Source organism: Muntiacus reevesi, chromosome 3 (genome assembly GCF_963930625.1).
Source record: "Muntiacus reevesi chromosome 3, mMunRee1.1, whole genome shotgun sequence".
NCBI lineage: Eukaryota > Metazoa > Chordata > Mammalia > Artiodactyla > Cervidae > Muntiacus > Muntiacus reevesi.
In genome coordinates this window covers 83,011,362-83,032,213 of record NC_089251.1, presented here as the reverse complement: position 1 = coordinate 83,032,213, position 20,852 = coordinate 83,011,362, and the positions used below count along the sequence as shown (strand labels likewise).

General features: G+C 35.1%; 1 protein-coding gene and 1 non-coding gene across 2 annotated transcripts in view; one reads left to right on the top strand and one right to left on the bottom strand.

Moving 5' to 3' along the window:
* Positions 1 to 20,852, bottom strand: part of STRN (striatin) — a 103,769-nt gene that overhangs the window by 40,946 nt on the left and 41,971 nt on the right. The window contains exons 3-6 of the mRNA XM_065929440.1: positions 13,604 to 13,677; positions 5,606 to 5,684; positions 2,172 to 2,339; positions 26 to 161 (exon numbers count right to left, since the gene is read on the bottom strand). Coding sequence (XP_065785512.1) covers positions 26 to 161; positions 2,172 to 2,339; positions 5,606 to 5,684; positions 13,604 to 13,677 — 457 coding nt within the window. The remainder of the gene's footprint in view (positions 1 to 25; positions 162 to 2,171; positions 2,340 to 5,605; positions 5,685 to 13,603; positions 13,678 to 20,852) is intronic.
* On the top strand, positions 4,013 to 4,119 carry LOC136165639 (U6 spliceosomal RNA). Its single transcript, XR_010662644.1, has one exon. It is a non-coding gene; the product is annotated as a U6 spliceosomal RNA (small nuclear RNA).

The window sequence follows — 20,852 nt, the reverse complement described above, 5'->3', positions numbered from 1 at the left end:
TTTATATCTGAGTTATTCAACTCACCGTTGAAGTATCAATGATGCTTTTCTCTCTTCCATCAATGTCATCATCTTCATCTTCATCACTGAAATCTGCAGCTGCACTTTCAAGGAATTTAAAATTATCCAGCACGGAGGCAGAATCTGTTAACTCGGATTTTCTGGTTTAAAACATATACATTTGGCTCAGTGAAGTTTTTAAATTCAGCGTAAGAATTAATCCATGATATACTGCACTGACTTCTGTTTATATTGAATTATAAGCCCCCCCCAAATCACACTAGGATCTGCACTGATTCTTATGTATTACATTTCCACGGATTTTAACTGGAAAAGCAATATAGGAAGAAACTGGTTACTCTTTTAAAAAAGTACTTTTCAATCATAACTACTACTTAGATTAATGGCAATTTACCACAAAGAACTCTTCCTTCTGATTTAGTATTATTTTGATTATTAAGCCAAACAATGCATTTCTTTTTGAAATATTTTTATTATCTCTGCCTCTGTTTTCTCTATCCTTTTTCTTTCTTCAACTCTTCCTCTCCCACAACTAAGAAAATAATTAGCAAATACAGAATTTTCTCTGATGCAATCTCGTATCTCTAAACAGCTAAAGAGTTGAAAAAAGCAAATGTGTATATGAAGCTTACTAAAAACAGTATTTTAGTTAAACTAATATACTTCTACAAAACGATCCTACTGATGAATAAATCCTTAATCTGGAAATGATTAACTTTTCAAATATGTGAGATTTTAATTTAGCTCTCTCTAAAGAAATTCATCAATTTCCTAATGACCAGAATAGAATGACTGCTCTCCAGTTCATCAGGAAATGTTTTAGATAACAAGACATTTTCCTGAAAAGCATTTAGCCATAACTATGAACAAAATTCTCAAAACAGATAAATCTTAAATTTCAAATCTGCTGGGAGCTATGTTTTTGTTCTTTTCTAACCTACTCTCTATCCTTACAGAAGAAAGATTCAGGATAATACCTTTATCAGTTTCAAAAGACAGGTCAAGGCCAAAACATAAGACTAGAGTGGCCTTTCTTAAGCATCTTTATAATAATTTAAACTAATTCATTAGGTGAAATATAAACAGGATTAATGCCCACACTGTCTATGTCTACACAGAGAAACAATCTACATCTTACATTTATGAAAATAAGTTATGTAATCTTAACTATTAATGAGCACATTTAAGAATGCTCCAATGACATTTGTTTACAAGACATGTGTTCAAACTTCTACCTAAACCCCATAATTTTAGTTTATGTCCCAAATAACAGAAACTATGTTCTTACTAGAAAATGTACAGAGCTCAACTAAAACCATTCTTCCAGCCTAAACATGAGTTAAAGTAACATCATATTTAAATTTCAAAGAATCTTTGACTTTTTAATTTAAGAATTATGCCAAATTTTTTTTCAATAAAGAAGAATCTCCTTATTAAACTCTTCACCTTCATTTAAAGGAGAATTCAATATAACTGTATGGTATATAGGCTTCCCTGATTGCTCAGACAATAAATAATCTGCTTGCAATGCAGAAGACCTGGGTTTAATCCCTGGGTTGAGAAGATCCTGATCCAAAAAGCAAAATGAAATGTTTCTGCTACTGAACTTTTCACTTATTATATCAACTAGAAAAAAAAAAAATATATATATATACACACATACACATATATACTTGAAATAGATATTTTTCAAAATGAAGAGGAGTTATAGCATTATTAGATAAAGGAAAATGGCTAAGAAAAGGTTTACATCAAAAGAATTAAGTATTTATATGATTTCTGGGTCACCAAAAATGAAATTTCATTCTTACAGACTTGAAATGAATTTCCAAATAAGATCTTTTATGAAGTTATAATAGTAAGAGGTGACTGAGCTTCAATGAATTAAAATTTATATTAAATCCATAAATTTCAAGCAAATAAAAATACCTTAAATAAAAATATTCTTAAAATAGTCATAAATGATAACTCTAATCCCTGTGTATATCTTCTATCAAATAAAATTTTAAACTTTTTATTAGACTTTATCATTAAATTACTTCTGTAGCAGTACCTGAAGTGCAAGTATCCACACACGTGTCACCCATAAGCCAAAAATATTAATAAGAACTAAAACTATAGCCAAGCCACTTTCCAGACAAAATACTTACCCAATCATTGCTGTCTCTTTAACTTCAGCTTCTGTGCCATTTATAACTGAGTCCTGATTTTTGTCATCTTCCCTGTCAGTGACATCACTTGAAATGCCCAACAAAGCTCGCACTCGTTTGGATTTCACATCTAAAATAGTATCTGTGTAACCCACCTCCTGTAGATACCTGCGTGTGAAGAGGATCTTTACAATTCAGACATATTGGAATCAGTACTCTACTACTGGGTATCTAAATAAAAACATTTCTTTAAACTCACTGTCTGCATGAGACTGGATAGCACAGTACTACGCTAGTAAGACTCACTAATAAATAATCTTCCAGCTGCAGATGGAGCTGTCTCCTGCAGTACCAGCCTCTATGGTCACTGAGAAAAACCAGAGAACTATACAATACACCATTCATTTATCGTAAGAAGAAGCTATTCCTTAATGTATCTAATAGCACATTCTTTCTTCTAGGCAGGGCTGGAGTAAGCTTGCTCTCAGATGCTACTAAATTACTATTTTATAATAGTAATGAGAATAACCAGTAGTCTTTTTACACTTTTGATGTTACAGTATCACTGGATCAACTGAGATCTATAGAGAATGTTTCTAGCATATACAGCTTCCTGCATGACATACAAAACCGCGGGATATTCCAAACAAGTCACTTCTACAGAAGGGAAGCTCTTATCCTGAGACAACTCTGCAATAAAAATAAACCACAGTTCAACTGTAGGATGTGGGATGAGTGGGTGTACAGGGGTGTGTGTGCTGCAGAAAGGAGAAGCACAGAAAAGAAAGAATAGGCTTTGTATGGAGAGTTAAACATGGGTTCAAAGCCCATTTCTTCCACTTTTTTCCTGTGTAGCATTAATTCTTCTGAACTTTAGCTTTCTTTCTCTTAAAGAAACATATCTAGTGTAGTGCCTGGCATACAAAAGGTGCTCAGTATCTATTAACAACAAAAGATGACCAAAAACAACCAAAAGTGGTAGTGGTAGGAACATGAAAAAGGCAAATGTTAATAATAAAGTCATTAATAAATGTAACAGACAATATCAGATATTAAATTATATGTAAGTATCAAGTCTATGAAATGAAAGATAAAACAAAGATCAAAAAGATAAGCAGTCTAAGATCAGTTTAAGATCTGGTATTAAGAGTTATTATTGCTCAAAGAGATATCTCACAAAAAGACATGTGACCAAACATGTCCAGTATCTATAGAAAGGCTTTAATTAAAATTATAATCAGTTGATTCTTACAAACAAATACAAAAGAATTATGTTTTCTATTTTTAACAAGTAATATTTGATACATAACTCACTTTAGGAACAAAATCACATTACAAATACCGTTCCAAAAACTGCTCATTCCATAAATAAACTGGTTTTACTAAATAGCTACTTCCTCATTCATTAATATTTAGGTTGGTGCAAAAGTAATTGTGGTTTTGCATTGTTGAACTTTGCCATTTGATACTGGAATACATTCTTAAATAAATGTGGCTATGTTATACATCATTTTAATATGCATTTCTCACTTTATGTTTTTTTTGCTTTAATGACTTAGTACTTGCTGCTTATTTTATATGTATTTTAGACTATGGAAATGATGTTAGACAAAAAGCAAATTCAAGCAATTTTTTTAAGTTCAAAATGGGTAGTAAAGCAGCAGAGATAACTCACAACATCAACAATGCATTTGGCCCAGCAAACTGCTAACAAATGTACAGTGCAATGGTGGTTCAAGAAGTTGTGCAAAGGAGAGGAGATGATGGAGATGAGGAGCATAGTGGCCGGCCATCAGAAGTCAACAACAACCAACTGAGAGCAACCATCAAAGCTGATCCTCGTGCTGGCCTTGGCAGCACATATAATAAAATTGGAACGATACAGAGAAGATTAGCATGGCCCCTGCGCAAGGATGACATGCAAATTCGTGAAGTGTTTCATATTTGAAAAAAAAAAAAAAAAAAGCTGATCCTCTTACAACTACAGAAGTTGCCAAAGAACTCAACATCGACCATTCTATGGTCATTTGGCATTTGAAGCAAATTGGAAAGGTGAAAATGCTTGATAAATGGGTCCCTCAGAACAGAAAAAGAAAAAAAATTGTCATTTTGAAGTGTCATCATCTCTTATTCTATGAAACAACAACAAACCATTGCTTGATCAGATTGTGATGTGTGATGAAAAGTGGATTTTACAGGACAACTGGCCATATTCATCTGACCCCCACGCCAACCAACTACCACTTCTTCAAGCAACTCAACAACCTTTTGCAGGGGAAATGCTTCCTCAACCAGCAGGAGACAGAAAATGCTTTCCAAGAGTTCATCAAATCTTGAGGCACGGATTTTAACGCTACAGGAATAAACGACCTTATTTTTCATTGGTAAAAATGTGTTAATTTTAATGGTTCCTATTTTTATTAATAAAGATATGTTTGAGTCTAGTTATAATGATTTAAAATTCATGATCTGAGACCACAATTAGGTCTGCACGAAGCCAATAAAATGTCACCTCTGAGAGGCAGGTGAGTCTTTTAAAAATACTTCTTAGATTGCTATCATAACCACTTGTCATTTAAAAAAAAAAAGAACAAAATCAGGGCTTTAAGAACACTATTTATAAAAGGAAAACGCATAAATCACTTTTAAAACCACAGTGAAAGCCCACTTAATAAATACTAATGAAGTCTCATTTTCTTCTAACTTTGAGGAGATAAAAAATAGATATAAGGAGAAACTTTAACATTCTCTCCCCATTAACAAAAGAAATGACTTGCACGCAATCCACTTTGAAAACAACAGGTTTAGACTATTCACAAGCCCAAAAGAATAAACCAGGTAGGAAATCTCATTTTACTGAGATACAAAGCAAACTACCAATTTCAAATGTAACATGCAAGGGCTAGGCACTGAGCTGATGAGCGGGTCTAGCCCCTCTGCTTGACACCTGACTCTCAACCCAGCTTTGGTCCCTCTTTATACTCTCAAATTCAACATTTTATAGGAGAGACTATATGTTAGCATAATATATACAAATTTGGGAAATCCAATAAGTTCTCTCATCTATTTAAAATAAAGTTTAAAAACATAACATAAAGATATCATGAGTAGACTAATATTAAAGCATATGTATATTCATGTATAAAAAGTGGAAAGAAAAAACTAACTTTAAGGGTACAGAATTCTTCAGACCATACATTTAAGCATATAATAAATTAGAAGCTCTAAACTGTACTTTTTGATAAAGCTAATCTATGGATAGATAAAGCTAATCTATGGATTATTTGCTATGGAAAGCAAATCTATTCTTGATAATCCTAGTTAATAGTTATTGAAAAATAGATTCCTTCATAGGGGAAAACGTGTTTAATATGAAAAAGGAATAGTAATTCAATGAAGTTTTTTCATAGCAGATACTTTCACGAGATACTTACTGTCTGAGTAGTTGCCGACCTTGCTTCCACATTAACTGACTGTTTTGTTGCGGCTGTACCTCTGTTTCATTACCTTCATCTGGAAAACATTAAAACATAAAAAAAAAACTGATGTAATATACATTAGAAGACATCTCAATTCATTAGAAATATCCAATAAAAATTTATAAGATTAAGAACACTGCACTGTAAAGTATGTTTTGCGTGCATGCTGTGTTGTCATTCCAACTCTTTCCAATCCCATGAACTGTAGCCTGCCAGACCTCTCTGTCCATGCAATTTTCCAGGTCCATTTCAGGACAATTTAAGTTTTAAGTTTAATTTCCATGTGCATGTGTGCTAAGCTGCTTCAGTCATGTCTGACTCTCTGCGACCCTATGAACCGCAGACCGCCAGGCTCCTCTGTCCATGAGATTCTCCAGGCAAGAATACTAGAGTGAACTGCCATGCCCTCCTCCAGGGATCTTCCCAACCCAGGGATCGAACCTAGTCTTTTATGTCTACTGCACCGGCAGGTGGGTTTTTGGGGTTTTTTTCTGTTTTGTTTTGTTTTGTTTTTTAACCACTGATGCCACCTGGGAAACCCCTTAATTTCTTACAGAAACTCTAAAATAAATTCATTATTGCTACTAGATTTCCCTGAGAGTTTCAGAACTAAAAGTAAAGGCCTTTTCCCCAATTTTCAGGTAACCTGAGAATTTCCCTCTAGGACAAATGAAGTCACACAAGAATTAAATAAAATGAAACACCACAACAGAATGAGAACTAAATGCCCAGGAATGACTGTTTAGAAGGAAGGGGGAAAAAAAGCTTGACTGGTAAAGAATAGATAGATAAAAAATAATCCCAAACCAAACCTATTTCCTTCACTAGTTATTAAATGAAAACCTCAAGGTTTTTCTTAAGACATTCTTTAGATGGAAACTTCCAGGTCCCATAGAGCTTAAAATTCATCATATGGTAGAAGCCAAATCTTTCAAGAAGATGATAAAATAAAAAGAGCCTTCTCCTTGATAAGTCTGGACTAAAGAATTTCCAAACTACAGGATAGCTCAACTTTAAAAACATAAAAAAAGTTCACACCCTCCATTAGCCCTTGATCAAACTATAAGAAACTGTGGTCTTCATAGGATTTTTATTCAAGTGGAGCTATAAGAGAGATCAGGAAATTTTCTTTTATGATATTTGATATAAAACATTTAATGTGTTCCAGATGCTGTGCTAAAAACATATACACTGTTCTTTAATCTTTACAACCTCCAAAGACAGGTATTATTACTATCCCTATTTTAAAGATGAGAGAGATGTTTTCCAGATTAATTGTAAGGTTTCTAAGTTAGAAATACAGCTGCGAGTACTGAAATCATGACTGCGTGACTCCAGAGTTCACATGTTTTTCTCTACATGCTATCATTACAATGGTAATGATAGAGAAACATGTAAATAAACATTAGAGAAATAAACAAATAAACATGTAAAGAAACATGTAAAGAAACATTAGAGAAACAAACATGTAAATAAAAATAAGAATTAGATCTTGCATTTTCATTATTCTCTTAAAGTAACTAGACCAAGTTCTGTGACATACCAAAGAGAGAGTAGAAAAGGGGGTGGGGGGGGAGCCGGTGTTGGGTGGAGATTAACTCACAAAGGAAGATTACTTTGGGATAACTTCAAAGAGTGTTTACTTGAAAAAGAAAAAAGGAAAGAAAAACAATGTCTAAATAGTAAGGAAAAATAATACATTGTTTCCACTGACCCACACATTCAGGAACTGTGCATATAACATAATATGTTCTAATATAGCCACTTCTTAGGTCAAGTGAGTAACCTGTACTTGCCAAGTAAGAGTATCTACACTGGCATTTCAAAAGACCAAAAATTTCAGATGCGAAAGAACTTTTGAGATCATCTAATTTCCCATCAAAATATGCCTAAATCCTTTCTATACCATCCTCAGATATACTCAACTGCCTTTGTCTACTTTGATAGCTAGAAAGGTGAATTTTACTGTAAATAAATTATACCTTAATAAAAAAAAAAGCCAAATCAAATAATACATACTTACCCTCTTTTAAAAACTGTATTTTATATTGCAATAAAATCTGATCCCTGAGTGGTCATTTTATAATATATTAAAATACCAAACCACTATGTTGTATACCTGAGACTAATATAATTATACTTTAAAGAAAAAAAGAAAGGACTATCTTGTCTCAGTTAACCCAGCTCTATGACAAAAACAGCAAGGTTATGAACTGCTGCTTATTATATTATTACACACTGGATCATGACTAGGCTCCAGATGACTGCAAGGGAACAAATGAAACCTTATATATATAATCACCAGTATATAATATAACCGGTCACAACACTCAGGAGGAATGAAGAGTGTCAAAGACCTACAGAGCCTGAGGAGTCCTTATCTCCTTCGCAATGGATTTGAGGAAACTGCTTACCTTAGTTTTTTTATTAGATTAATGTATGAATTAATGATCTAAGACCATGTCTGTGATCAAGACCTTAATCAAACAAACATAAGACAGGCGCTTTACTCAACATTACCAAATCTATTTTCCACTGACACAGAGAAATAATCAATGATATAGCTGTCTATAGAGCAACGAGTTTCAATACTTGCAAATAATTATTAAGACAGAAATACTGATTTTGAATAAATTTCTCAGAAGTGAATTTTCCTTTCTCTGTTTAAAAAAAAAAACCTGACTCTCTGGGTCACATGTGGACTTGATTTTCCCGACATTTCCTTATCCAGGCTAAACATTTAGTTCTCTCAATGGTTAGTAAGTACTCATCAACTATCAGATTCATTCTTACCTTATCAAGTTCAAAAAGTGACATTATATAAAAGTGAGGATTTTAAAGTGGGTAGGAATTCAATTTCTGGGTAATATTAAAAGTATTTGACTGGCATTTCCAGTCAAGTTGGAGCAACAGGGACCCAAGTTACCCTCCTGCCTGAAGCAACTATAAAACAAAACAGAGCATACGATGGTTAAGACACTGAACATCAGACAATGAAGGATAGCAATTCTGAGAAAAAGGAAGCAAACAGGTGAGCCTTATGATTGTTCCAGTTTATTGCCCTGACAGAGTTTCCTGATCGTAGCATAGGGAGGAAAAACCAAAAGAAAAATGAAGATATAATGGCTGAGAAGTTCCAAATTTCATGAAAACTATAAACCCATAGATCCAAGAAACCCAACAAATCCCAAGCACAAGAAACACTGGGGAGAGGAGAGGAGGTAACTATACCAAGGCACATCATGATAAAATCGCTTAAACCCAATGAGAAAGAGATAAATCTTAAAAGCAGTCAGAGAAAAAGGTCACATATACAGAGGAGAAGGGGCGACGGAGGATGAGACGGTTGGATGGCATCACTGACTCAATGGACATGAGTTTGAGCAAATTCTGGGTGACGGTGAAGGACAGGGAAGCCTAGTGTGCTGCAGTTCATGAGGTCGCAAAGAGTCAGACATGACTGAGGGACTGAACAACAACAAATATACAGAGAAATGTATGGATGACAGAAGAAACGATAAAAGCAACAACATAAAGACTTTCCGACACACAAAAGCTGAAAGAAGGCATTATCAGCAGCACATGTGTTAAAGTCCTCAAGACAGAAGGAAAATGATACCAGAAGATATGAATGCACACAAAGGAAAGTGAGCACTGGATATCTATGTTTTTTACGTTATTTAAATCTCTTTGAAAGAGAATTGCTGAAACAAAAATCATAATGTAGGGTTAACCTGGGTCAACCCAGGGATTGAACCCATATCTCCTGCATTGGCAAGTGGATTCTTTACACTGAGTCACCTGGGAAGCCAGTGAAAGGTCTAAACATCTCAGTTAGAAGGCAGAATTTGTTACTTTGGATAAAGACATTCTACTTTTAATAAGTATTTGGCTTTTAATATTAAGCAGAAGAAACTGATATATGAAAGATAAATAGATTTTAACATAAGTTATGAAGTAGAAACATTAAGGGTTTGCAAGTGGAATAAAATAGAAAAAAAAAGAGAGGAAACTAATATTTGTGGAGAATATTTCAGAAAACATCTGGATTGTCAATTTTAGGGAAATATAGTAAATGGATAAAATAATGAAGAAAGAAAACTCCCTGCTTCTTTTCTTTAATTTGGATATACCACCTTCTATACCTTCTTCTAGTCACTGTCCTTATCACTTAATTTACAAACCTCTTGGTAATGCTCTAAGTCAGGCTCACATGCTTCCTCTGCAACCTAACTTTTATATCATCTTGAGTGAAGTTAATATTCAAGTGGGTGGTTCACTTCAGCTTCTGCACAACCACCAGCCTCTCTTAGCTGTCATGCCTTAGACCTTGTCATTATGAAGAACTGTCACTGATGCAAACTCACTTTCTGAGCATATCCTTCAGGCTCAATACTTCCAATTCACTAGGCACTCTGACTTTAGGTGGGACCTTAGATCAGGGGTCAGCAAACATTAGCCTGCAGATCAAACCCAGCTTGTTTGGGCTTCCCCAGTGGCTCAGACTGTAAAGCATCTGTCTGCAGTGTGGGAGACCAGGGTTTGATCCCTGGGTTGGGAAGATCCCCTGGAGAAGGAAAAGGCAGCCCACTCCAGTACTCTTGCCTGGAAAATCCCATGGACGGAGGAGCCTGGTGGGCTACAGTCCATGGGGTCGCAAAGAGTTAGACATGACTGAGCTACTTCATTTTCACTTTTCAAGCCCAGCCTGACACACTTATTCATTTATGTGTTGTGGCTGCTTTCAAGTTACAACAGCCAAGTTGAGTAGTTGCAATAGGGAACAAATGGCCTACATATTACTATCTGGTCCTTTACGAAACAGTCTGCTGACTTGTCCTAGATTGTAGCCTATCCACTTGCTTTGATCCATTAGCTTCCTTCTGTCTTCACTTTCTTTCCTCTCCAGTCTTAGTTCAGGGTCTACCAATCCAATCATTCTTTTGATAATGTCTCCAATTTTCCTGTCCCTTTATCTCTCCCTGAATCCAAATGTTCACTATTTTCATTCTATTATCTTTTACCTAGGCTGCCAATTGTGCAGAGCAGCACTTCTATATAAACTCTGATTATACAACTCAATTGAACCCTTAGCTTTTCTCAATCCTACTATTCCTTAGTAAGTTTGTCCTCCTGTTCGTTATTATTTTAAACCTCCTTCACTTTTCTTAAACCTCTGATGCATTTTTAGCAGGTAATCCTGTCTCATACATAAAGCTATCATGTTAAATAGCCACCACTAGACCAAAACCCAAACCTGTACACCCATCACCTAACTTCCGACATTCTCTCTTGCTAACAATAAGACATGCATGCTTCTCCTGCTATTCTCCAGCTAAGATCAGAATCCAATCCCTATTATTTCTTCAGATACTTTCATATTTTAAGTATCGCTATCTGTCTCCCTTTTATTAGTTCCCCCTCTAAGAAACATATCACTCACTCACTCACGCAGATGCCAACACACACACACTCTGTCTCTTCACTGCCTCCACCGGTCCCTTCAGCCGTCTCCCCTTGACACCTTGCCTTCACCCCCACAACCCCCGCTCCCTAAAAGCTCACCACGCTTAATCCCCACTTTCCACACAGTCTCCACCTCTGCCCTCAACTCTCTCCTCAGGCTGCTCACAATGAAGTTTCCAGCGACCTGTGTGTCACTAAATCCCAGAGATACTCTTCAGACCCCAAGGCACTCATCTGTAATACTGAAGGACCCTTCCTTCTGGAAATCCTCTCTTCTCTTTATTTCCACTCTCCTGATTTTCCACATACTAGTAAAATAATCCTCATCAGTTTCCTTTTCAAGTTTCTACTGTTCTACCAGTTTTCTAAATCCCACAAGGTTCCATTCAGGTCCTCCTCTTGCTCTGTGTAAAATCCCTGGCTGAGTTCTTCCATCCCATTGGTGTTGAGTGTCATCAGTACAGCTTTATGCTCTGAAATCTACATATTAAACCCCTATATTTGGCTTGAGCTCCAGACTCACCTGCCCAACTATATACCAGCTATTTTCATTTGATGGCCTAACAAATAAATCCAAACATGCACCCAGCATCTTCCAAACGCAGTTTTGGTCTAGTTTTTTATACTAGGAATGTGGGAGTCATCTTTGCATCTCCCTTTTTAAAAAACCCCCCCATCTAAACAAGAACTAATATCCTGCAGATTTTACTTCCTAAGTATTTCCTGAACACACCCACTTCTCTTCAACTCCATTGTTGGTACATTTGTTAAGGTAACCTTCCTCATTTACTCAGGAGGTTGTAAAATCCTCTAACCAGTCTCCCCATCTCCATTTTTCTCCTCTCTAACCCATCTTTTCAGTAGTCATGTATGGATGTGAGAGTTGAACCATAAGGAAGGCTGAGCACTGAAGAATTGATGCTTTTGAACTGTGGCGTTGGAGAAGACTCTTGAGAGTCCTTTGGACAGCAAAGAGATCCAACCAGTCCATCCTAAAGGAAATCAGTCCTGAATATTCACTGAAAGGACTGATGCTGAAGCTGAAACTCCAATAGTTTGGCCACCTGATGTGAAGAACTGACTCACTGGAAAAGACCGAGGCTAGGAAAGATTGAAGGCAGGAGGAGAAGGGGACGACAGAGGATGAGGTGGTTGGATGGCATCACTGACTCAGTGGACATGAGTTTGAGTAAACTCCAGGAGTTGGTGATGGACAAGAAAGCCTGGCATGCTGCAGTTCATGGGGTTGCAAAGAGTCAGACACAACTGAGCGACTGAACTGAACTGAACCCATCTTTTCATACTGCTGACAGCAAGATTTGAAAGAAAATCTGATTATCAAAGAATAACAAAAAAAATCAGTGATCAATTGGTATCGCTCTAAATCTCAAGGATTCAATATTCAGCTGTGGAAACATGTTAATAACCTTGCTACATTAAAGTGAACTACAAAACTGGCAGTGTATTAGGAATTATTCTGTTCCTTCATATACTGTCAAACATAGAAATAGTGTGGTCAAATGGGGAGAATTTGAATTTTGGAGTCAGAAGACCGTAATCCCATTCAGATCCATAATTCCATTAATAGCTGTGTAACCCCTGGGGAAATTTCTCCACTTCCCTGAGTTTAAACTTCATACAAGTAAAATTAAAATAATATTACTCTTATTGAATAATTACATTAAGAATTAAAGGTAATGTATATAAAGCCCAGCATGTGATAGTTATATCAGACGTTTGATCCAGTAATTTAACCTGACATCACGTCAAAAACACATTCATCTGAAACGTGGTGATGGCTTTTCAACAATTTTTCTTACTTTTCCCTAACTCCTACTTATATATTAGTCAATTATATTACTTAATATCTTTACAAGTACTACTGTTACATTGTTTGATGGGGTGATGAGGAAGACAAGAGAAAGAAAAAGGAAGAAATAACACAAAAAGATAATAAATACTTCAGCTGTTAAAAACACTGTCCTGGTTACAGAACGTCCTGTGGGTAAAAAAGTCCAAAACAATTTTGCACCTGAAATTGAGGGATTAGACTTAAAGGATGAGTAATTCTCTTGTACTGAAAGAAGAAATCTCTTACCTCCACAGCTCATACTCTTTCTCTCAGGATTTTAAGGCATGATGTACTTTGTATTACACATCTCAAAGTTCCCATTAAAATTGTGGGGACCCAGCAAGACACAGTTATGCTGGTGCATGTTACCCCATGAATTCTGATCCTTCCAGTAAGTGCAGAACACAAGCAGAAAATGGGGAACTGCAAGAAAGGGGACGAGGGGAAAGGAAGGAAGGTGGTGGAAAATGATCTAAATGACACTAAGAGATTAGTGCCCAAAGATAAGCAGGTGAGAAAAAAAAACTAATATGCAAATAATTAGAAATTAACTTGCAGTTATAAATATTGTTGCTATAAAATACTGGATATTAACTTCTTTTTAATTACTTAAACTTCCTTTAAAATTAGCTTACCAGAATCATAGCTTGGAGGCTTCATATCTCCCTGATTCAATTCTGTCCCATATTTCAACTTGTGGTATTTGGCTCTAACAAAGAAATAAGAAAATACAAACCATCTTAAAACACAGTTAAATGAACCTTAAGATATGTAATAGGAGTAGTCATCAGTATGCAGTAGTCCTGACTAACTTTTAACTGTTCAAAGCCTTCCACAGTATCAAAGTCTTAATATAAAAGTGTTTCCCATTATCATTTTGCTTTTATACCATCAAGTTCTGTTACAACAAAAAAGTAATAACACTGAGAATGATAAATCTTGTTTCTATAATTATGAATGAACCATGTAACATATTCTAGTTTCTGCAGTATTCAAATTTTCTTAAGGACTGCCAGAGTACAATTCTATCAAAAGCAATAGATAAGTTTGGATTGTGAAATAAACTTGAAAAAGACTAATCTTTCTCAAAGTTGAATTTTTTTTTCCTTAAGAAAAAAAGGTCACCCATAATACTCTGCATTGTCAGGCAACTATGCTTTGCCAAGTACACATTAGAGTGAACAATCCAAAAGAGGGAGGAGGAATCAGCTCGAATTATCAGTGTTGAATAAGACATTCTAGAAGAAATAAACATATTTTTTAACAGTCAAGGTATCTTTTGCCTTTTTAGGATGAAGTCAGGAAGAACTGTGAACAGGAATATTTTCTTTTAAAAGCTAACTAGATGTTATCATCTCTGATTCATCTGATTTAACCATCTCAGATTAAACCACCTGAGAAAAAGAAACCAAATAAGGAACAAAATTAAAAGGTAAACTAAAAATGAACCATACTTAAGGTTGTATATTTTTACTTGCTTGCTTCCCCCAAATATTGAGGCTATTATAATATTCAATACAGTAAGACTGGGATAAAAGCAACAACAATAATAATTTGAAAAACCAAATAATAAAGAAGGAATAAGGGCTTCCCATGTGTTGCTAATAGTAAAGAACACGCCTGCCAATGCAGGAGACATAACAGACTTGGGTTTGATTCCTGGGTCAAGCAGATCCCCTGAAGGAAGGCATGACAACCCACTTCTAGTATCCTTGCCTGGAGAATCCTATGGACAGAGGAGACTGGCGGACTATAATCCATAAAGTCACAGAGATATGGAAGAGACTTAGCACACACAGTGGAACAGAGTTAGCACGCACTCATGCACGTAAGGGCAACCAAACAGCCAAATTGGTGTTATTTGTTTCTTTATAAAAGACTAACTGAGCACTTGCTTTAAAATTTTTATATTTCAAGAAAAGGATAAATAAAATGAAAATCACTTGCTCAAATGTGTAAAATATTAGAATTCTTCATCCTATTTTGAATTAATTATTTTCCAGTCGTAGCAGAAAAATAATTAAAATTTTATATAGAGGGGAATGTTAAAAATCTCTGAAAATTACAGATAACTGATGTTCTATTTCTTAAGGTAAGTGGTGGGTAATTAGTATTTTTTATATTAATATTTATATGTTTTGCATATATATGAAAAGTTTTGTGATAATATATACACACTAAAAAGAAAAAAGAACATCTTTGTGTGCAAATGTGGGATTGAGCTTTAGACTAAAGTAAAAAAAAAAAAACATAAGGCACAAAATATTGTGTGTGTGTATGTGTGTGCGTACATTTCTGTGTGTTTTATGTGTGTGTGTTATGGTTTTCAAATGTAATGGTCAATCTTCAGATTTTTCAGAAATGTACTTCATCTACCATAAGCTGAAGTAAAAATACCTCCTATAAGTCAAAACAGCAATTGAAAGTAATTGGCCTGAAGACAGAATAAAGGCAGTAAGGAAGTTTTATGGAGTTAACTTACATATTTTTGTGTTTTATATATATATATTTATATACACACAGATACATATATAAACACATAGATATATGAAAAAAAATTTCAAACCCAAAACGCTGCACCATAGTGCATCCTAGTGGTCTTGGGAAAAACTACAACAGAGCTTACAGAAAAGGGAACAGAAAATATTCTACACAATGTATTTAACAAAGTACTATGAATAACATTTCAAAAAAATTAGATAAAAACAAAATAAAGAACTGCTGTGTTTGCTACAAGCCGTGTTCCCATAAATCAAGGTCTCCTTACTGAATTGTTAAGTTCACTGGAAAACAATTTACTCACAGAACTCAACTTAGTAACATTTCTTTTTTTTTCTTCTTCATTTATTTTTATTAGTTGGAGGCTAATTACTTTACAATATTGAAGTGGGTTTTGTCATACACTGACATGAATCAGCCATGGATTTACATGTATTCCCATCCCGATCCCCCCTCCCACCTCCCTCTCCACCCGATAACATTTCTCTTGAAGTCAATATGCTAAAATACCTTCCCACTTACATTACTTCCCCTTGTTTTAATCCTACATCTCACTGTTCCCTAATCTTTTCTGTCTACATCTGACTCCATGTTTACCAGTACATCTCATGCCTAAGAACTCTACATTTGATACACAGCTACGCCTCCCAACTGCCCTTTACTGGATAAAACTGCATGAAAATCATATAATATATTGAAGATATTAATGACATCCCATTACGGTTTTGTTTCAAAGTCAATTATTACATATGATATGCTTGGACTATAACACAGCATTCCAACCACACTTTAAATGTTGACACTTAAAAATAATTTGATTAAATCCAACAAACTGTCATTAAATTCTTATGACAGATACTGCACTTACTGGCTGCTGGGAATAATGCGCAGCTTATAGTTGCTTAAGGGTAGAGGTAAGGAGATGAAGAAGAGACAGAAATGTAAATAAATAACACTGTGGATAAGAACTATGAGTTATATCAAATGTTATACAAATTCAGATAAGGGTCCTGACAGCAGGCAAGGACAGCTACCGAAAAGAAGGTAACACATGCGATTTTAGCTAAACCTCAAAACCTGCAATCAGTTTTACAATCAGACAAATGGATTGATGAAGAGGTATTTTGGTCAAAAGGAACGTCTTGAGAGTGGGGGAGGGGGGTGGAAAACCACAGTGTGTGTGTGTGTGTTTGTGTGTGTGTGTACAGGCCCAGAAACAGGACTGGATGTAAAAGGTTTAACTAAGAATTCTGAAATTAGCTAGATATTTTTAAGCAAGGATATAACATTTGTGATTTAGAAAATGAATCCCATGGATGTAGAAAATAAAGATTAGAATGAGAAAACGTATTAGAGGTAAGGATGATAGCTGGGCTTTTACATTAGAGCAGACACAAAATAGATGTGGAGCAAATGGAAGAAATGTTTCAGAATTATATTTTAATAGTGCTTGAGATTCTTCAGTATAGAACCTCCTGAAAAAACCTGAGGTTATACCCCGTGTGTTCTTGGAAAATTAGTTGTAATTTTCTCATTTTGTAAATTTTATCACCCTTTAAGGAATGCTTTGTTAAACCCACACTAGGTGAGTAATCCTTCTGTAATGTTAAATATTCAGTTTTACTTAACTGTGGACCTTTTTAAGTGGGACTAGTTAGAAAATCTATAACCAGCAACTCAAAACCATGATCCTCAGTTGGATTTTTACAGGTTAAATGACAAGGTGCCTAGAATTGCTCTAAAATAGATTGAGATGAGGCAAGACTGACAAAAATGTTAACTGTTGAGGACTGGAGGTGTATATAAAAGATATTAGTCTCTGTATGTCTGTGTTTCAAATTTTCCTGTTAAAAAAGAAAAAAACAAAAAAATTGGCTTAAGGCATTAGAAAAAATAATTTCAAAATGAAAAGAACTGAAATGCTTTATAGCTCTAATTTTTTAAAAAAAATTCCTAGGCATTATAAAAATAATTTCACAGTGAAGAGAACTTAAATGTTTAAGAGCTCTAATTCACAAAGAGTTTTTTTAATTCCTTAATTTATTACACACTTCAGTGGTGCCATACATCAGGAGATTATTCCCGATGTAATGGCATGAAGTTCATGAAGTTCCATGAACTTCAAAAGATATGAAGTCAGGGATATTTTCCCAGGAGAATCCCTTTAAATTAAAAAACAAAGAACAATCTTCCCTAGACTCAGCCACTAGCTGTTTATCTTTTCTGTTCTCCAAAGTCAAACTACTTGAAAAAATAAACAACTCTATCTGTCTCCATCCTATCCATCCTTCTCACCTCTCAATCCCCTGTGATCTGGTTTATGTTCCTGCTACCTCACTAAAGCTGTTCTGGCAAGGATACCAACAAGCACCTAAATGGGAAGTCGGGAACTATTTTCAGCATACAACGTACTTGTGATTTGTTTGGCATCTGCAATTGTCAAACTCCCACCTTCTCTAGCTTGCTTCCCATTCACTGCTTTCTTCTTCCTTCCCCACCACTCTCTGGTTAGTGCTTCTTTGTCTTTTCCTCAAACCACTCCTGCAACTTGGCTCCTGCTATTTCTTGTTCCACACTAGTTCTGTCTGTTTCAAAGTTCTTACAGTTTTACCCACAATATTGATGATTCCCAGGTACACATCTCCATTCATGAATCCTCTTCTATATCTGCTTTACTACCCTCTTTATTTCTAACTCATTTTATAATTTTCAAACTTTTCTCTCAAGCCAGAAACCTGGGAATCATTCTTGAATTATCTTTCTTATTCATCCCCAATACCAAGTCACCTCCAAATTTTATGGATTCTTTCTAGCTAAAATGTTTCATAGGGAATTCCTTGGTGATTTAGTGGTTAGGATTTGGGCTTTTACTGCCAGGGGCCCAGGTTCAACCCCTGATCAGGAAACTAAGATTCTGCAAACCACACAGTGCAGCTAAAAAACATAATATTAGAAGTAAAAAATAAAATGTTTCATAGTTGATGACTCCTCTATTCCAGCAGTTAAAATGATATCATTTCTCATCCTAACCTATTACAATTTTCCGGCCTCCATTAACAGATCTTTTCAGTTCATCCCCCAAACTAAGGTCAGAGTGATTCTCTAAAATCTATTTAACACTATTCTGTGCTCAAACCTTTCAACTGTACAACAAATAAATGCAATATATATTCCTAGACTAGACCTGGACCAGGAAAAAAAAATACTATAGAGATTATTACTGGCACATTTGGTAGGAAAAAAAATGCTATAAAGATCATTACTGGATCACTTCTGGGCCTTCTAAGATCAAGTGTATTAAGATCATCATTGGAACATATGAATATGGGCTATATTACATAACAGAACTATGTTAACATTAAATTTCCTTAATAATGAACTGTAGTTATTTAAGGGAAAGTCCTTGTTCTTAGATGATGCTCTCTTAAGTATTTAGGGGCAAAGGGATACAAGTCTGCAAACAAGGAGCAAATGACTCCAGGGGAGGGGCAGGGGAGGGAGGAGACATGAGTATACAGAGAACATGATACAAGTAAATACAGCAAAATGTTGTCAACTGGTGAAATCTGGGTAAAGAGTGTATAGTTTGTTCAAGTTCGATTAGCTTGAGATTATTTCAGAAGAAAATGTTTTTAAAAAACTTCCAATGTGAGACAAGTTTGAACTCCTTAGTTAGGCTCTTCCTGATCGGGCTTTTGCCCACCTCTACCATTACAGCTTATAAATTACAACTGACACCCCTACCTTCCATACACAGTAATCACAAATTTCTGAACACACCATACTGCTTTGTCCCATGTCAAACATACCATCTCCACGTCCTGAACCTTGGCAAACAGCTTAGTTTTTATGAAGCTGTTCATGTTTCACCTCCTCTAATTACACTGCTTCCACAGACTGCAGAGCCAAATAACCACCCCCTTCTTTGTACCCTGGGTACCACTGTACCCTGTGCTGACTTCTCCCACAGCATCTCAGTCACTGCACTGCACTTGTGTGATGTATGAGTCTGCTTCCTGCTACTCTAAGCTGCGAAGGACAAGAACTGTGACTTGCTTGTTCCCAATTCCAGCACAGGACTTAAACTGGATGGATAGATTAATGAATATGTTATTGAGAAGGGAAACACACACACACGCACACATACACACCATATCCATGTCCTTGGTTAGTTTAGTATTTGTATATTTTAATTTTTCTGACTTGTAAGATAGTATAATGTACTGGTAGAGTACAAGCTTCAGAAGCAGACAAACCAGAGGGATCTGAATCATAGCTCTACTGTAACTCTGCAACTCTACCTAAGTTATTTAATTTTTAAGTCTCAAGGTCTAACACATGGTAGTTAATAAATAGTTATTATTACTGTTATTATGCTCTCTCTTTGATTATGCCTATCACTGCTTAAAATCTCAGATATTCCCAAATTACACACTTTTAAAAGTAGTCTCCCCCAACCTCCCCAAAACAGCTTTCAATCAACCCCTCAAGGAATGAAAAGAACCACCAATTTTTCACCAAGAAGTCAATCTGTTTTCAGTCTCTTGTGCCATTTAAAATTCCACATGAAGGTAAAGACAACTAATAAAGTTTTATATCTCTTGATATTCATAAATATCATCTGCTAAATGTTATTTTATGGTAGTTTTTCAAACAAGCCATTCATCAATTTAAAAAAAATGAAAAGGCCATGTGATCAAAAACAAAACAGAGAATTTCAATATCACCTATCAAGTACTCAATAATCTAAAACAAAGAATTGTCTCATACTGCTGACAAAAAATTCTAAAGACCATCTGCTAAAACAAATACTTAATTCATATGAAAACTTTCAAAATTCTCATCCATGACCTATTGTCCTTTACTTGCAAGCCAAGTTTAGTTCTTGAATATTTTCAACACTTAGCAGAATAGAAAGGTAAGATTCACTTTTGGAGAGAGATGAATAGGTGATGGCAAAGATTCAAAATATCAAAAAGAAAGATTCTCAACAGAGTCTGCCAGAGCAGGTTTTTTCCATGGAAAACACATCAAACTGAATAATACTAGATGATAGGAAAAGGGAGTAAATATTATAGAAATTTCCTTTACAACTCAAAAACTACTTCAATTCTATAAAGAAATGGATATTGACAGTTCAGGAAGTATACACATTTCTTCAGAAAGGACAGAGTAGGGAAAAAAGTTGCTAAAATTTTAAAAACCATATACATCAGCTTTTGGTCATTATTACTAAACATTCATTAACAAATTAACATATAGCAACCATTTCTAAATGTTTATTACAAATACTAGTTCCTGATTTCAAACAGAACACATTAAAATTTGAACCTGTTTTAGAAGTAACAGAAAAATTACTCCAGTATTTTAAGAGAACACTACTTT